Source organism: Populus alba, chromosome 17 (genome assembly GCF_005239225.2).
Source record: "Populus alba chromosome 17, ASM523922v2, whole genome shotgun sequence".
In the NCBI taxonomy this organism is placed as follows: domain Eukaryota; kingdom Viridiplantae; phylum Streptophyta; class Magnoliopsida; order Malpighiales; family Salicaceae; genus Populus; species Populus alba.
In genome coordinates, this window is record NC_133300.1 from 5,005,088 (window position 1) to 5,021,649 (window position 16,562).

Sequence of the window (16,562 nt, forward strand, 5' to 3'; positions counted from 1 at the left end):
ACTTTAAAAAAAAAAAACTACTTTCCAGCAAACAAACGAAGCCTAAATGAATACAATATTAAGATTAAGAGTCATATTGTCTTAAAACATCTAATGTATTCTACATTTTATATTATAAACTTATCTTATCATTTTGAAAATGATTTAGCCATACTAACATCTATACATATATATAATACCTCCATTACATCCTACACATCTTCTATTTGATTTTTACACCACAAAGGTTTTCAAAGAAAATAAAGACATATAAATGTTACATTTTAAAATGATAATTCATAAACAGAAAAAATCCTACATCTAACGATCTGCATCATCTCGTGGTGTATGTATTTCAACAATAACCACATTAATTAATTTACTCAATATCTTAGTCATATATTAATTATTTTACTCTTAACTTTTAAAATTTAATACTTCTAACTTCAATCAATTAATTTACATCCAGCGAACTCATCTCGATTACCAATAATTCTAACACTTTCATATAATTACCCACAAATTTGGTTATTCTTCCTCGGTTACCAGTAAATCCGATAATTCCATCTAAATTACACATCATCTAACTAACCACTTTTGTTAGCCAATCAATCTGGTAATTCCATATAAATTACCACATATCCGGTTAACCTCTTGGTTAACTAATAAACCGGGTAATTCTCTTAATTACCCAAGAAATTTGGGTAACCCATTTTTGTTGCCAAAATCAATCCAATAATTCCATATGAATTACCCAGCATCCAACTAACCTCTTTTGTTAGCAAATCAATAATTCCGGTAATTTCACATAAATTACCAATAATTTTCATTTGTAATAATCACTTAATTTATTCATTTGCTTCATTCTTTTAACATCGATTAAATAAACAAATATGTGATTGTATGTGAAATGATGATGTTATGTTTGAGAATGACTTTTTATCATAAGGAATTTTAAAAAATATTACATGCTTTGCATTTCAGCACGTAAGAAAAATATTAATGAACTAAGGATATAATGACATTTGATTGATTTAGGAGTTGTGTCTAGAGCTGGTTATCAGACAAGAGGAGCTATGTCATCACGAGTAGAAGGTAGGTGATTCATCACCTTTTTTTTGTAATTATTAGTTTTCCTTAAAGATTTATGTTGTTTATTTAATTAATGTTAAAAGAATGAAGCAAATGAATAAATTGAGTGATTATTACCAATAAAAATTATTGGTAATTTATGTAAAATTACTAGAATTATGTAAAAGATCGCTTCAACTTTTTTAACTTGGTTGCTCTTTCTCAACTAGACAACCACTTCAACTAATTTCTAGAAATCAGTTTCGATATTTTCACTATCTTTCCCTTACAACCGAAGGAAGCATATCTTGGAATATCTCATGGATTTGGACTGGATTGGGTGTTTTGGTTTCTGATGAGATGCTCCATGAAAAATATCAGGCTCGCTGGATGTCGTTGTTTGTGGTATTGACAGTTGATGACTTTTTTTTTTTACTTTTCAAAGTTAATGATTCTGACATTTCGAAGGAGGTGGGAAATTATCTTCGTCTGTGAAGAAGTGTTGAATGTTGGATCAATAACTCACTGTCTGCTTTGCTACTATTCCTATCCGATGACTCTGACATTTCAAAGGACGACCAGGTAGGGGTGTTCTCCTTCACCTTTCATTGCATTATCAGTAGCTTCCACTCCGAAATTCAATAGTTTTTGTTGGAGAAAAAAGAAAAGGAAAAAAGAAGAATAGTTTATGCAAAATTGCGTATACACTGTGTATCACTTCAGCCTTCCCCATGTTTAGAGGAATGAACGTCCTTTTTGCTTGCTACATAGCTTTTCTTTTACAGCTATTAGTCTTCCAAACTTGCCATTCTAGCAACTTCACTGCTCATTGTGCTCCTTCTTCATGCGGCAATATCCAAAACATAAGCTTCCCTTTCAGACTAGACACTGATCCACAAAGCTGCGGAAACAATAATTATACTCTGATTTGCGAGAACAATATTGCTACAGTATTATATTTGTATTCAGGTAAATACTACGTGCAGGCAATCGACTACGGTAACTTCACAATCCGAGTGGTAGATGCTGGTGTACATGATAATTCCTGCTCCATCCCTCGTTATTCTTTGGCACCTGATGACTTCAGTGACGGAGATCCATACACATGGTATAACTACAAGCAGGTGCCGCCGGGAGTGAGTGAAAGTTTCGTGTACTACTGGGGCCACTGGTTCTTACCTCCACTATCACAGCCTATGATTTTCATGAGCTGTGAAAATACGGTGAATTCTCCTCTTTATGTGGACACGGCTCCCTACGGCCTTAAGTATGGATCAGGAAATTATTCCAACTCTTCTCTTGTGAGTCATTCGAATTATGTGGCTCTTGGGGGCATGACAGCCTCGGATTTGATGGAACTGTGCAGCATAGAGAAAATATTTTTGCTTCCAAAGAAGAGCTACACATACAAGTCCTTTGAAGAAATACACAGTGACCTGGCATACGGGTTTGAGCTTTCATGGTACAACATCTACTGTGAAAATTGCACAAGGGGTTGCTACATCGACAGCTCAGACCGTCGTCAATGCATTAGCAGCTGTATGTAACACTTGATGATTAAGTTGCATCACTTTGATTCATAAGACCATATATAACTTGTGATTTGAGGTGGTTTCATATATTTTCTCTGGCTTACTTTTCAATTTTCATTTTTTTCTGCGCATTATCACAATATTGCACTGTCCCCAGATGTTCATGTACAAATTCTGTGCATCCATTACCTGTGGATTCTACTATAGTGGACTGATCATGAGATTCATTCATGTTAATATTGTAAAATATTCTGACTATAATGTGGTTTAAGGTAGTTGGACAGATTCATTGGTCTTTTGCAATTTCAGGATTGACACAGTGAACCGTTTGGTTCATCTTAACTTGACCATGGATACACATTAATTAGTTCAAGTCACATTATTAATTAAATTGTGTGTGCTCTTATCTATTTTCTTTCGCATTTACTGTTGCGTATACCATTAGAACTCTTTTTAAACCTAAATTCTCGACAGATGTTGGTGAAAGCTACTGGGAAAGACTACTCTTCGAAGTGGGAGGTGCGAATTCTCTATCTGCATCTCACCTTGTTTGTGTATTCTTAAGTGTTTCTTCAAACGACATATTTGTGAAACAAGGATTGTTGTTTCTTGAATAGTAATTGTAATTTTGTTCACCATTTTCTGCAGCTTCCCTCTTCTATATATCCATTTTATTTGGTAAGAGATTCCATCATTTCTTTAGTTTCGCAACAAATTTCTAGTGGAGACAACAAATAAGATCACAAAACTTGATTGTTTTCTGGAAACTTCCTACACAGCACTGCTTCATGGGCCAAAAGTTGTTTGTGGGACTCCATGTGTGATTATATTTTTGATCTACAAATGGCGAAGGAGACATTTATCAGTATACGATACAGTTGAACAATTCCTACAGGGTCAGAATAACCTTATGCCAGTAAGGTATTCCTACTCAGATATCAAGAAGATTACTAGAGGTTTCAAGGACAAATTGGGTGAAGGAGGCTTTGGTACAGTTTACAAAGGAAAGCTTCGCAGTGGACGTTTTGCAGCAGTAAAATTGTTGGGAAAATCAAAATCTAATGGACAGGATTTCATAAATGAAGTTGCTACCATAGGAAGGATTCACCATACTAACGTGGTGCGGCTAATTGGTTTTTGCGCTGAAGGATCAAAGCGAGCTCTTGTATATGATTTCATGCCTAATGGATCTCTTGATAGACACTTGTTTTCTCGAGAAGGATCAATCTTTTTAAGCTGGCAAAAACTGCATCAGATTTCCCTTGGAGTGGCTCGTGGTATCGACTATCTTCATTTAGGCTGTGACATGCAAATACTTCATTTTGATATCAAGCCTCACAACATTCTTCTCGACGAAAATTTAACTCCAAAAGTCTCTGACTTCGGGCTCGCTAGGTTGTACCCAACGAATGGCAGCATCACATCTCTTACTGCAGCAAGGGGCACCATAGGATACATGGCTCCTGAATTGTTCTACAAAAACATTGGACGTGTCTCCTATAAAGCTGATGTTTATAGCTTCGGAATGCTGGTATTGGAAATGGCAGGCAAAAGGAAGAATGTAAATGCATTGGCAGAAAATTCAAGTCAAGTCTACTGGCCATATTGGGTTCATGACCAAGTATCTGATGGAAAGGCCATAGAAATCGGAGATGATGCCACGGAGGAAGAACGTAAGATCGTCAAGAAGATGATTATGGTTGGATTGTGGTGTATACAAATGAAACCCATGGATCGGCCTACAATGAAGAATGTTGTGGAGATGCTTGAAGGAGATTTGGAAAACTTGCAATTGCCTCCTAAGCCTGTCTTCAATCTAGATGTGACGCCACCAAACATTGAAGGAGAGTCATCATCGTTGTCAGGGGATTCTACCGAATCAACCAGTTTGGTTGAAAATGCATACTAAGTGATATGATGTGGAATGCTCTGTATTGGTGCTTTCGGACTTGGTTATGATGATTTAGTCTGCAAACATTATGATAATTTGCAATACTTCCTTTTATCAAATTTGTGTTTAGCTAATTTAGAGTTCAAGCTGCGGCTTGTTTCTTCGGTGTGGTCTATATAATCATCATACAAATATGTTCTGTATTGTGTTTAACAATCAGATTTCCACTCTCTTTGGCAATCATAGCAGTAATTAGCGAGGATGGTACATCCTCCATGATAACTGTTAATTACATGTTCTACATATTAATTATCGTATTTGTCTCCAGCAGAGTAATATTTTGGCTGCAAATTAACAAGTTGATGCATGAAAAGGCGAGTCTCTATTTATAGGTAGCCACTACAAGTAGTTTCGGAGACCACAAATGATAATATATTCAAGCTCAAAACTAGAGTACCAAAAGAGTTAATCAATTTATTAACGTTTTAGCCTCCCTCCCTCTGCACTCGGCAGCAAGGAGCCTTTTATACATTGCAAGTTGTTTTGTCATACAAGGAGTCTACATAGAAGGTTATTTTGCTATACAAGGAGTCTATGATAAGATAATCTTTGATAGTTAATATTAAGAGTCCTAATTGTATACATATATGGTAACATTCCCCCTCAAATTGATGTTGGTAAGTCAACCAGCAACAATTTGCCAACAAGAAATTGATGTCGCTGTCGAGTCATAGCTTTAGTGAAGACATCAGCTATTTGAAGATCAGAAGATACGTGAGGAAGAGATATCACCTGATTTTCCAAGGTGTTGCGAATAGAATGACAATCAACCTCAATATGTTTGGTGCGTTCATGGAAAACAGGATTTGTGGCAATCTGAATAGCACTAGTATTATCAGCATGAAGTGGGGTAGAAGTGACTTGAGGAAACCCAAGCTCTTCGAGAAGACCGCGCAGCCATACAATTTCAGAACAAGCAGTAGACATGGCACGATACTCAGCCTCAGTGGATGATTTAGAAACACGATCTTGTTTCTTACATTTCCAAGAAGTTAAGGCATTACCTAAAAACATACACCAACCCGTAGTAGATCGACGCGTATCTGGACATCCAGTCCAATCAGCATCACTATAGGCAACAAGTTGAAGAGAGGAGCCAGTAGGGAAGAACAACCCACGTTTAGGTGAGCCTCGAAGATAGCGAATGATGCGTCGAACTGCAGCAAGATGGAGATGCCGAGGAGAAGACATAAACTGACTGACCTGATGGACAACATATGATATATCAGGTCGAGTGGTGGTCAAGTATATAAGACTTCCAACCAGGCTCCTATATAGAGTAGGATCATCTAGCAAGTCCCCCTCATCTTTTCTGTATTTAACATTTACTTCCATAGGAGTATCAACAGAAGAAGTGTCCTCCATATTAGCCAAGGTGATAAGATCTTGAATATACTTATGCTGATTCACGAAAATACCATTGGGTCGGTGATGAACTTCTAATCCTAAGAAGTATGTGAGCTGACCAAGATTTTTCATATGAAAAGTTACATGTAATTGCTGTTGAAGCTTAGTAATCAAACCACAGTCAGTGCCAGTAATGATAATATCATCCACATAAACCAATAGAAGGACTATACCAGACACAGATGTGTGGAAGAAGAGAGAAGGATCATACTGACTTTGTGTAAAACTGAATGAAAGAATTGCACTGCGAAACTTCTCAAACCAAGCTCGGGGAGCCTGTTTAAGCCCATACAAAGAACGTCTCAATTTACAGACATTGTGAGGAGAAGAAGTAGTCATACCAAAGGGGAGCTTCATGTAAATCTCTTCTTGGAGATCACCATGAAGAAAGGCATTCTTCATATCCATTTGATGCAGTTGCCATGACTGTGAAGCAGCAATAGCTAAGATGGTTCGAACCGTGGTCATTTTGGCAACAGGAGAAAATGTCTCCTCATAGTCAACCCCATATTCTTGCTTGTTACCCAGAGCTACGAGGCGAGCTTTGTAACGTTTTAAAGACCCATCAGAACGTAGTTTTACAGAGAAGACCCATTTACTCCCAATAGGTTTGACTGTAGGAGGACAAGGAACAATATCCCAAGTATGATTCTCCTCAAGTGCTTGAAGTTCTGCTTGCATTGCATTTTTCCAACATGTATGTTCCATGGCCTGTTTGTAACAAGAGGGAATAGAAATAGTGGATAAAGTAGTGACAAGAGAGACAGGAGTGAAAAATCCATACCAATCAGGGGGTCGAGAAAGACGAGTAGACCGACGAAGAGTGGTAGAAATAGGAGCAGGATCAGGCACCGGGTCAAGATCGGAAGGGGGCACAAGGGAAGTGGGATCAGACTCATGTCGACGACGTCTTTCATAAACAAAACCAGGTGTGAACCTTTCCATCATTGTTGTGGAATCAGAAAAACTAGGTAAAAGAGGTAAAGATGCAGATGGCAATTCAACATGAGATGGAAAGAAATATTGATTTTCAAAGAAAATCACATTCCTAGAAACTCGTATACGACAAGCATGAGGATCATAACAAACATAACCCTTTTGAGGGATAGCATAACCAAGAAAAACACACTTAACGGATTGAGCAATAAGTTTATGTCGTTCATGAGCAGGGAGATGCACAAAACAAACACAACCAAATGTACGAAGATCAGAATATAAAGGAGAATGACCAAATAACTTAAAGAAAGGGGAAACATTATTTAATGTAGGAGAAGGTAAACGATTAATCAAATGAACTGAAGTAGAAAGAGCTTCACACCAAAAACGAGGAGGAACAGATGATTCAAGTAAAAGAGTTCTTACTACATCAAGAAGGTGACGATTTTTTCTCTCAGCTACACCATTTTGTTGTGGTGTCGAAGGACAAGAACGCTGAGAGATGATTCCTTTACTTTGAAGAAAGCCTTGAAACTCATTAGACATGTATTCACCACCAGAATCAGAGCGCAAGACTTTGATGCTGGCAGAAAATTGAGTTTCAAGAAGTGCAAGAAATCGCTTAAAAACTGAAAAAACTTCAGCTTTAGCTCGGAGGAAGTAAACCCACGTAAAACGACTAAAGTCATCAATGAAAGTAACAAAGTATTTTTAATGAGCATGAGAAACAACAGGTGCAATCCCCCAAACATCACTATGAATAATATCAAAACATTTGGAGGCACGAGATGCATGATGAGGAAAAGGTAAAACTTTACTTTTACCAAGTTTGCATGATGTGCAATCAAAAGAAAGATCAAGAGAAGAGCATGTTTTATTTCCCAATAATCCAGAATTAATCAAAGTGCGAAGTACATCAGAGTTTGGATGGCCTAAACATTTATGCCATCTTTTATTTTCAAAACCAATAAAATTACATGCAAAGGAAAATAAAGGAAAACTAGAAATACTGGTGGAATGAGAAATATGAAGAGGAAAGAGTCGTCCCACTTTAGGCCCCTTCGCGATCATCTTCCCTGACACTTGATCCTGTACAACACAACCAGAATGGAAAAAATGAACATCACAATTATTATCAACCAATTGACCAACAGAAATAAGATTTGTGGAGAGGTCAGGAGACACAAAAACATTAGTGAAGGAAGGAGAAAGATCACCAACTGCACTGATAGGCAGAGAACTGCCATTAGCGGTACTAATTTTCAGATTTCCATCATAATTTTTGACATTGGAAAGAGGAACGGTAGTATTGGTCATGTGGTTAGAGGCACCAGAGTCCAAATACCATGGCTTAAAAAGAAGTTTATGATTACCTGAGAATCCAAGAGCAGAAAGAGCAAAAATGATCATTTGTTCTACCATTTCAGGAGTGAGTGTATTCGGGTTTGCTAAACCCGTAGGAGTAGGAATAGGAACAATAGGTGAGGCAATAGGCAATGCAGCAGAATTAGAGGCACCGATGGAGGCATGATAAGCAGTTCCTTGTTTCCTTTCAGGTCGAATAGGACAAGCAGAGATGATATGACCATGTTTCTTACAGTAGTTGCAAAATTTCTTGGGACAATCCCGAGCAATATGACCAAAACCTTTACAACTAAAGCATTGGACAACACGCATATTTCTACCTTTATTTCTCCCCTGTGCTGCATAAGCCATAGAAACAGGTGCACTAACATTTGCCCTATGTTCCATAGCTGCCTGAGTTACGATACATTGTTCCTCACGAAGAAGTTCACTCAAACAGGCATCTAAAGATGGTATAGGATGACGATTCATCAAATTAGAGCGTGCAATTTCAAAATCAGAACGGAGCTTCATCAAGAATTGATCTCTCTTGCTTGTGTCGTGCACTGCTTGAACAGCAGAGAGAGCTGCAGCAGGAACATTAGCATAAACAATATCTGAATAATTAGCCCAAAGATTTTGAAAACCAGAAAAGTATTCCTCAATAGAGAGACTCCCTTGCGTGAAGTTAGCCATCTCATACTCTAATTGAAAATGCCGAGCTGTGTTATCCTGATTATAAACCTTATTTAGATAATTCCACATAGCAGCAGCAGTTTTATAAGGCCTCAAATTGAGAACAAGATGAGGTTATATTGAGCTAAGAATCCAAGTCATAACCCGAGCATCCATGATTTCCCATTTAGACAAAGTATCGGCATCTGTAGGTGCAGGATTACTCCCATTAATATGCCCCCATAGTTCTTTCCCTTTGACGAATAATTGAAATTGAAACTCCCAAGCAGAATAATTTTTCCCATTAAGACGGATATGGAACAAGTCTAGTTTATCGGAAGACATGATAAAGCTGAAAAGAAATAGATTTTGAAACTGAAACTGACAGGGAATTAGTGCAATGGAAGAGGGATACACACCAGATTCTGAAGCCAAGAGTTGCCGAGAATAGCAGTAAAAAGATTGATCTGAAACTCTTAGAATAACAACAGAAAACCAAGATTTGAAACAGCCAAGAGATGCACTACAAACCCAATATCTGAAACGAAGAAGAATGATTCTGAAACTACCGAGAACACCCCCAAAGAAAGAGGATCTGAAGCTGCCAAAAATAACACCAGAGAAGCAGGACAGATTTGCAGATTTTGAAACCAAGAACTGTCAAGAATAGCAGCAGAGAAAATAAGAATAACACAAAGTTGGAAATAAAGATCCAACAATCACTCCTTCTCTCTCGCCTGCACAATTTCCAATTTCCACCGAGAGTAATATGAAAAGGATGGGTCCAAGATGAGTAAGGCAACAACAGCAGAAGCCAAAGGAATATTCAAGACAGAGGCGAGCAAGGACTTGGAAGAGGCTCTGATACCATGATAATATATTCAAGCTCAAAACTAGAGTACCAAAAGAGTTAATCAATTTATTAACGTTTTAGCCTCCCTCCCTCTGCACTCGGCAGCAAGGAGCCTTTTATACATTGCAAGTTGTTTTGCCATACAAGGAGTCTACATAGAAGGTTATTTTGCTATACAAGGAGTCTATGATAAGATAATCTTTGATAGTTAATATTAAGAGTCCTAATTGTATACATATATGGTAACAACAAATCCAAGGCAAGTCTCTAGAATAATCCTTCCACTACAAGTAGCTTCGGAGATAGAAAATAGCGATTTATTTGCTATCACAGGGATGATTCTGAACAGAGGAGCTTAATTTCATTTTCTTCCACCAACAATGCCTTCTTGTCAATGTTAATCGATCTAGCGTCACCATTTGCACATTACCATATCTTGCATAAGCCACGAAGAACCATTCACAACAAAACAGGATTGAAAACCATGACCATAACGGGTGCTGTGAAATGAATATTGAAACAGATGGGTGAATTTGATGCAGAAAAGTAGAGAGGAGACAATGAAGCTTGCTTACCGGTCATGGCATTTCACCAGGGAGCTCTGCTTCTAACTGTGAAATGCATCTTCTTGTGGGTAAGAGGCAAGGTCTTCAAAAATGCTCAACTGTGTTCAACAACCTTTCAGGATCTGCTTCAATTTTCTTAAGAGAATGGGAAACAGTGAACGGGATCCTCGTTAGCTGCGGGCAATCACCCACTGTAATTTCCTCAAGAGAATTGCATAGAAGACTTCCAGAATAAATGCTATTCAAATTATGACATTTGTTCTACGAGATATTCCCACTTTCTCAGGATGAAAATCATCCCACAAATCATCAAGAATGATAACATGGTTTTGTATCGCACTCAATGTTGTCCTTAGCTCCCCAGCTCTACTCATCACATCTTTTCCTTTCGGAAGACATAAACCAAAAGCTTCGGCAATGAGATCCTGCAATGCGTGAATGCTAAATTCTTGTGACATAGCAATCCAACAAACATGAAAAAAAATGCCAAAGTTGTCTTTCCCACTCCTCCCATCCCGTAAATGCCAATGCATGAGACCTCACCACTCAACAACCAAGACCAGACATCCTTCATATTTCTTTCAATAGCTTGGCCCACTAGCTTCGTTGTCGAGAATACATATCTTTTAGTCCTACGTCGCTTATGTACAGGCCTTTTAGACTAGCTTACCGTGTAAATTCTCAAGTCATGTTCTCTATATAAATTCTTAACAAAACATCCCTCGTTGATGAGGATGAGACGTTATTCAAGATCATTTCAAATGCCTGACATGTTTTCTCTGTTCTCTGTCTAGTCTCGGGTTCATCTGGCATAAGTACAACATGAGCTCTAGGTTCCTCAACAATCCCAGTCTCCCCCCTGATCCAGATATCCATCCATCCTAGGCTCTCATAAAAAAGAGGAGGTTCTTCTTGTTCCATTTCTAAACACCGAACAGGAGTTGAAGCTGCATTAATTGCCTCGTTATTGCTTGAACTTGGCACGCTATTATCTACAGGCCTGTTAGAAGAGCTTCCTCTCTCAGCAACAGACTGCATCAATTCCCAAGTCATGTTCTCTATACCACTACTTGAATCAACATCCCTCATCAATGAAGATGGGATGTTTTTCATAACCATTTCAAATGCTTGACCTACTGGCTCTGTTCCCAATCCAGTCTCAGGTGCATCAGGCATAAGCATGCTAGGAACCATGGTCTCCTCAGTAAGCACAATCTCTCTCCCAATCATCCTATCCATCCACGCCAATCCATCATCCAAAAGAGGTTGTCCTTTTTTACTGTGGACAGCACGCCAACATTGCAAACGATGAGAAAGAGCGCGATCCACAGATGGAGAGAAAGAAATAGGCCAAGAAAAGAGAAAGCATTAGAGTAGATGTCCTTGAGAGCAGTATGTTCACAAATGGAGAGCAGTATATATGTATAGTTTTCATTATCGGTTCTTTTAATTATACTCAAATCCGACTCAAACAATAACTGTTTATAAAACATTTAATTCATTCGGATTGGTTTTGTAGAGTAGTTATCAGTTGAGGTGAAACTGTAATCTGTACCTCCAGATGTTAGAAAGATATGCCAGGCTTTTAGAAATAAAAGGTTATGAGCATTCATGTATGGATTTGATCTTCTAGTTAGATGGTCTAACAGATATTTTTATGTTTAAGTAGGACAAGCCTAAACTTAAACTAAGGTTTGATTATTTCAGGCTATGTTAATCTCTTAAAAATGAGTTATCTAGAGAACCAGTCGTTGAATCAAACTTAAAATTTTTTCAAGTGATTAAAAAGATAATTTTCCTACAAGAAGCGATTGTCTTTACACCGATTGATCTTCCAAAATTAGGTTTCAAGCCTGGATGCTCTTGTGTGGGCAAATTTTGTTATTTTTCCTAGGGTGTTTCAAATTTCTTGCATTATTGTATGTTTTGTTTTATTTTTCTTAAAAATTTTGGACTTTGAGTTGTCTCTTAGTAGAGCTAGATTAAAAAAGCAATTCTCCTAGACACTTAGACTTGATAATGTGTCAAGTCTAGGATAGCATAGGTTTGACACACATGTTAAACCCAAGATGTTTGAACTCAACAATCAGTCAAGTTTAAGATAACATGAATGGTAGCATGGGCCTGACATGCTTGCAAGACCCAAGGTAGCGTGGGTCTGGCATGCATGTTTAGACCTGGCAGTTAGACACATTCAAGATAATGACTATCCTCCCTTGACATGTCTAAAGGAATGACCAACCTCCCTTGAATCTAACCCCAGAAAAGAACCTGGTCTTTATAGGCTTAGCTAAATTTAACGTCTTAAACTCTAATATTTCTACATCTTTTTAGATGTATAAAAGTTTTTCAAAGATACACCACATTCCTATCAAATAAGATATATTTATCTCTCATTAAATATTATCAAGATAATTATACAGCGGGCTCTTTTTATAAAAGAATAAGATTTGTAGGTTATAAATACATATTGAAAGCTTCATAACAAAGGTTTACAATTTTTAATTTTCTACTGGATTTATATTTTCAGAGTATCATTTTAGAATATTCTTGTATTTTATTTCTCTCAAAAAATACTAACTTTATCAGATGATATTTAAATCCCCCAATTAAAATTATTTTGTTGCAGGCATCCAAGATCTTCTTGGTGAATTTAAATTATTTTAGAATATAAAAAAAATCCAAATATTTTAACATATTAATAAACCACTATCCCTAACATCAAATATCTTTTTATTTTATATTCTTGAATTTTTAAACTTCATCATCTTCATATTTCTTTCAAACGCTTGGCCCACTAGCTTCGCTGCTGCCAATACGTATCTTCTAGTCCAGGAACACTTGTGTACAGGCCTTTCTAGAAGAGCGTCCTCTCTCAACAAATGACTGGTGTGCTTGCTCTGTTCTTTGTCTAGTCTCGGGTTCATTTCTTAGTCCATTTCTTAATTTGTGTTTGGTATGCATTAAAGATACTTTTTTAAATAATTTTAATTGAAAATAAATCAAACAATATTTTTTAATTTTATTTTTAATATTAGTAAATCAAAATAATTGAATAATATCACTGAGATGCTTTTTTAGAACTAGAAAAATCTTCTAAATGAATAATAGAAAAGAAAAGAAAAGAGAAGAAAGCTAAGCTTTACAACTGGAAAAAACATTATCAGCACTGGATAAATATGAAATGTTTAAGTTAAGTTGATGCTGAAATTCTGAAACGTTTATTTCTATCACCCTCCCGATCACTCCTTACCTAAATAGGATGACGTCATACCTTTACTATGAGGTAAAGGTTTCAATATCAAAATACAAAACAATCCCTAGAAATCATAAAATCCTAATTTCATCCCCGGAATAATAGCATATGGCTAGAAATCATGAAACATTGTCCACTGTGTTCAGCAAACTTTCAGGATCTACTTCAATTTTCTTAAGAGAAGGGGAAATAGCGATCGGGATCCTCGTTAGCTGCGGGCAATCACCCACAGTAATTTCCTCGAGAGAATCGCATTTAAGTCTTGCAGGATAAATGCTTTTCAAATTTGGTAATTTCTTCAATACCAAAACCCGCAATTTATCAAAACTACGAAAAGGAGAGGAATGCTCATCACTTACCATTATCTCCTGCATGTTGTAACAATCTTCGACTACAATCACTTCCAATCGGCCCAACAAGCATGATTTTGAAGGTTCCTTATGTATCAACCAAGGAGAGAGCAGCACCTTCATCCCATGACATTTATGTATCACCATCTCTCTGAGATTGAAAAAGACAGCAGAACAACCTAGCTCTGAAGGGGAGAATCCCAAGCCCTGTCCCTGTACTTCAAAAAGGGTTTCTAAGATTATCAAACCATCAAGGTGTAGAATCTCAAGCCCTCCAAATACATATGATGGACATAAGCTTCTCATGTTTTGACAACTCACAAAAACTACTTTTGTAATGAAGTACAGGGACAGAGACGTTGCATTGTCAATCATGAGGTCATAAAACCAAGCCTCTTTAATTATCTTTGACTTCGGTCTTGTATAATTAAGATCTTCAAGTGAAGAGAACGAAGGTCGTCCTACAGTAACCTTGCATGCAATTTGTGAAAATCTCCGTCCAGATTGGAAAAATCCGAAATCGTCTAGATCACGGAAGTTGCATTCCAAAGTTTCCAAATGATATAATCTGGAAATTTCATCTCCTCTAATTGAGAGAACAACTTCAGATTTCTGATGAAGCTTGAGGAACTGTAATTTTGAGAGTTTGGGTAAAATACCCGACCGTAAAACACGCACCCCGCTTCCATCAAGATTAAGATACCTGAGATCCTTCAGCCTTTCCATTCCCTCGGGCAAATCTTCAAGTCCAGTGTAACTGAGATCCAACTTCTCCAATGCCTTAAGCTTTGCTAATGATGGTACATAACTCAGCTTTGCACACCATCCCAGCAACAATGCAGTTAGACTCGTCAGATGACAAATAGAATCCGGCAACTTCTCTATATCTGTGTCGGAAAGATCAAGAACCTTGAGTCCGATGAGGTGCTGGAAAAAAGAATCCTCAACCAAATCCAATTTGTAGTTTCTGCATAACAATAATGTTGAGAGACGGGGGCACATTGGTGAAAAGCCTGATGGAATATTCTCGATTCTATTTTCTATGAGTGAAACTCTTAACAGATCCTCTCTCCACAATCTTACACCGGGTAATTCTGTTAGCTGTGCACCTGCTTGAACCATAGCCCCCCCACTTTCGTTCAATATTTTCCAAGCCATATCCCAAATCAAATCATGCATCTTGACATATCTGTAATCTTCATCGTCCCTGGAACCTTCTAACAAGCTGGCATCTTCAAGTTGATCAAGCATGGTATGGCCCCTATCAAATCGTCCATGCCTTCTCCCCATTTCATTGACTATACCCTCGTCAATCAAATACTCTATCAAGTCCTCTCTCAAGATGATCTTGCCTTTTGGAAATAGTGTGATATGTAAGAAGCACTCTTGCAGTGCTGAATTTTTCAACTGGGCATAGCTAAATTCCAACACTCGAAATACATCGGTTTCCATGTCACTTGGTCCAGCTTTTGATCTTCTCAGTTCTAGCAATGCATCTCTCCAACGATATTCACCATACACTCCCTTCATGCTTCGAGCCATTGTCATGATTCCAAGGGGCAAACCATCACACTCCTTCACAATAGACTCTGCGATCTCAGGATAAAGTGCACCACCACGCCCTAATCTGTCAATGAACAGATCCCGAGCCTCACCCTCGGAAAGAGGCTCCACTTTGATTATCCTTTGGCAATCCATTTTTCGACATATCTCCAGTGATCTCGTTGTGAGAATCAACTTCCACCCGTCTGTTCTAAGAGGTATTCCCACTTGATCAGGAAGAAAATGACCCCACAAATTATCAAGAATTAAAAAACCTTTTTTTTTCACATTCAACTCTGTCAACAGCTCCCCAGTTCTCACCATCGCATCATTTTCATCCAAAGGTTTTAAGTCCAAAACCTCAGCAATGCGACCCTGCAATGCATGAATGCTAAAATCTTGTGACATAGTAATCCAACGAACAGGATGAAACATGCCTAGTTTCTCGTGAAGCTGATTATAGACATGTGTAGCCAAAGCTGTCTTTCCCACCCCCCCCATCCCATAAATGCCAATGCATGAGACCTCATCATTCAACAACCAAGACCAGACATCATTCATGTTTCTTTCCATAGCTTGGCCCACTAGCTTTGTTGTTGGCAATACATAACTTCCAGTCCTACGTTTCTTATGTACAGGCCTTTTAGAAGAGGGCCGTCTTGTTGAATAATTAAACTCAATCCAGAAGGTTCCAGTCAAGGAAGGCAACCAGCCACCAGCCACCGACCACCGACCAGCCGCCAACCACCAGCCGCAGCCGCCAGCCGCCTTCACACCGCCGGTCAACAGCCGCCTTCACACCTGGAACAGTAGATTTTCGTATTCTGAATTTATGTATAAATAGGGTGCTCAGTTATGTTATTTTGAGTGGAGAGAATAGAGAGAAACACTTGAAAGAGAAAGAGAGAGAGAGAGGGCGTGTATTAAGCTTTTGTTTTGTGTTAATTGTAAGCTTCGGATTTTGTAATAAAACCAGTGTGTTTTATCCCCTCTGAGTGTTTCAAAGCCACCACCAGTGGTTTCTCCCACCAACAATTGGTATCAGAGCCCCGTTCGTCGGAAAAACAGAAGTGTTTTGGGGTATATCCGAATTTTCAAAA

The 16,562-nt window shown here is 37.9% G+C and overlaps 2 protein-coding genes across 2 annotated transcripts in view; one reads left to right on the forward strand and one right to left on the reverse strand.

The window, feature by feature from the left end:
- The window catches only part of LOC118052989 (LEAF RUST 10 DISEASE-RESISTANCE LOCUS RECEPTOR-LIKE PROTEIN KINASE-like 2.1), a 52,629-nt gene extending 41,799 nt beyond the window's left edge, over nt 1–10,830 (forward strand). The window contains exon 5 of the mRNA XM_073405525.1: nt 10,291–10,830. Coding sequence (XP_073261626.1) covers nt 10,291–10,298 — 8 coding nt within the window. The 3' untranslated portion in view covers nt 10,299–10,830. The remainder of the gene's footprint in view (nt 1–10,290) is intronic.
- Nucleotides 10,831–11,458: 628 nt separating this feature from the next.
- On the reverse strand, nt 11,459–16,116 carry LOC140954909 (probable disease resistance protein At5g43730). Its single transcript, XM_073405998.1, has 2 exons — nt 13,930–16,116; nt 11,459–11,593 (listed from the first exon to the last, which is right to left on the reverse strand). Exons 1-2 carry the CDS (start codon nt 16,033–16,035, stop codon nt 11,591–11,593), a joined length of 2,109 nt encoding a protein of 702 aa, XP_073262099.1. The 5' UTR covers nt 16,036–16,116; the 3' UTR covers nt 11,459–11,590.
- Between the last annotated feature and the right edge of the window lie 446 nt (nt 16,117–16,562).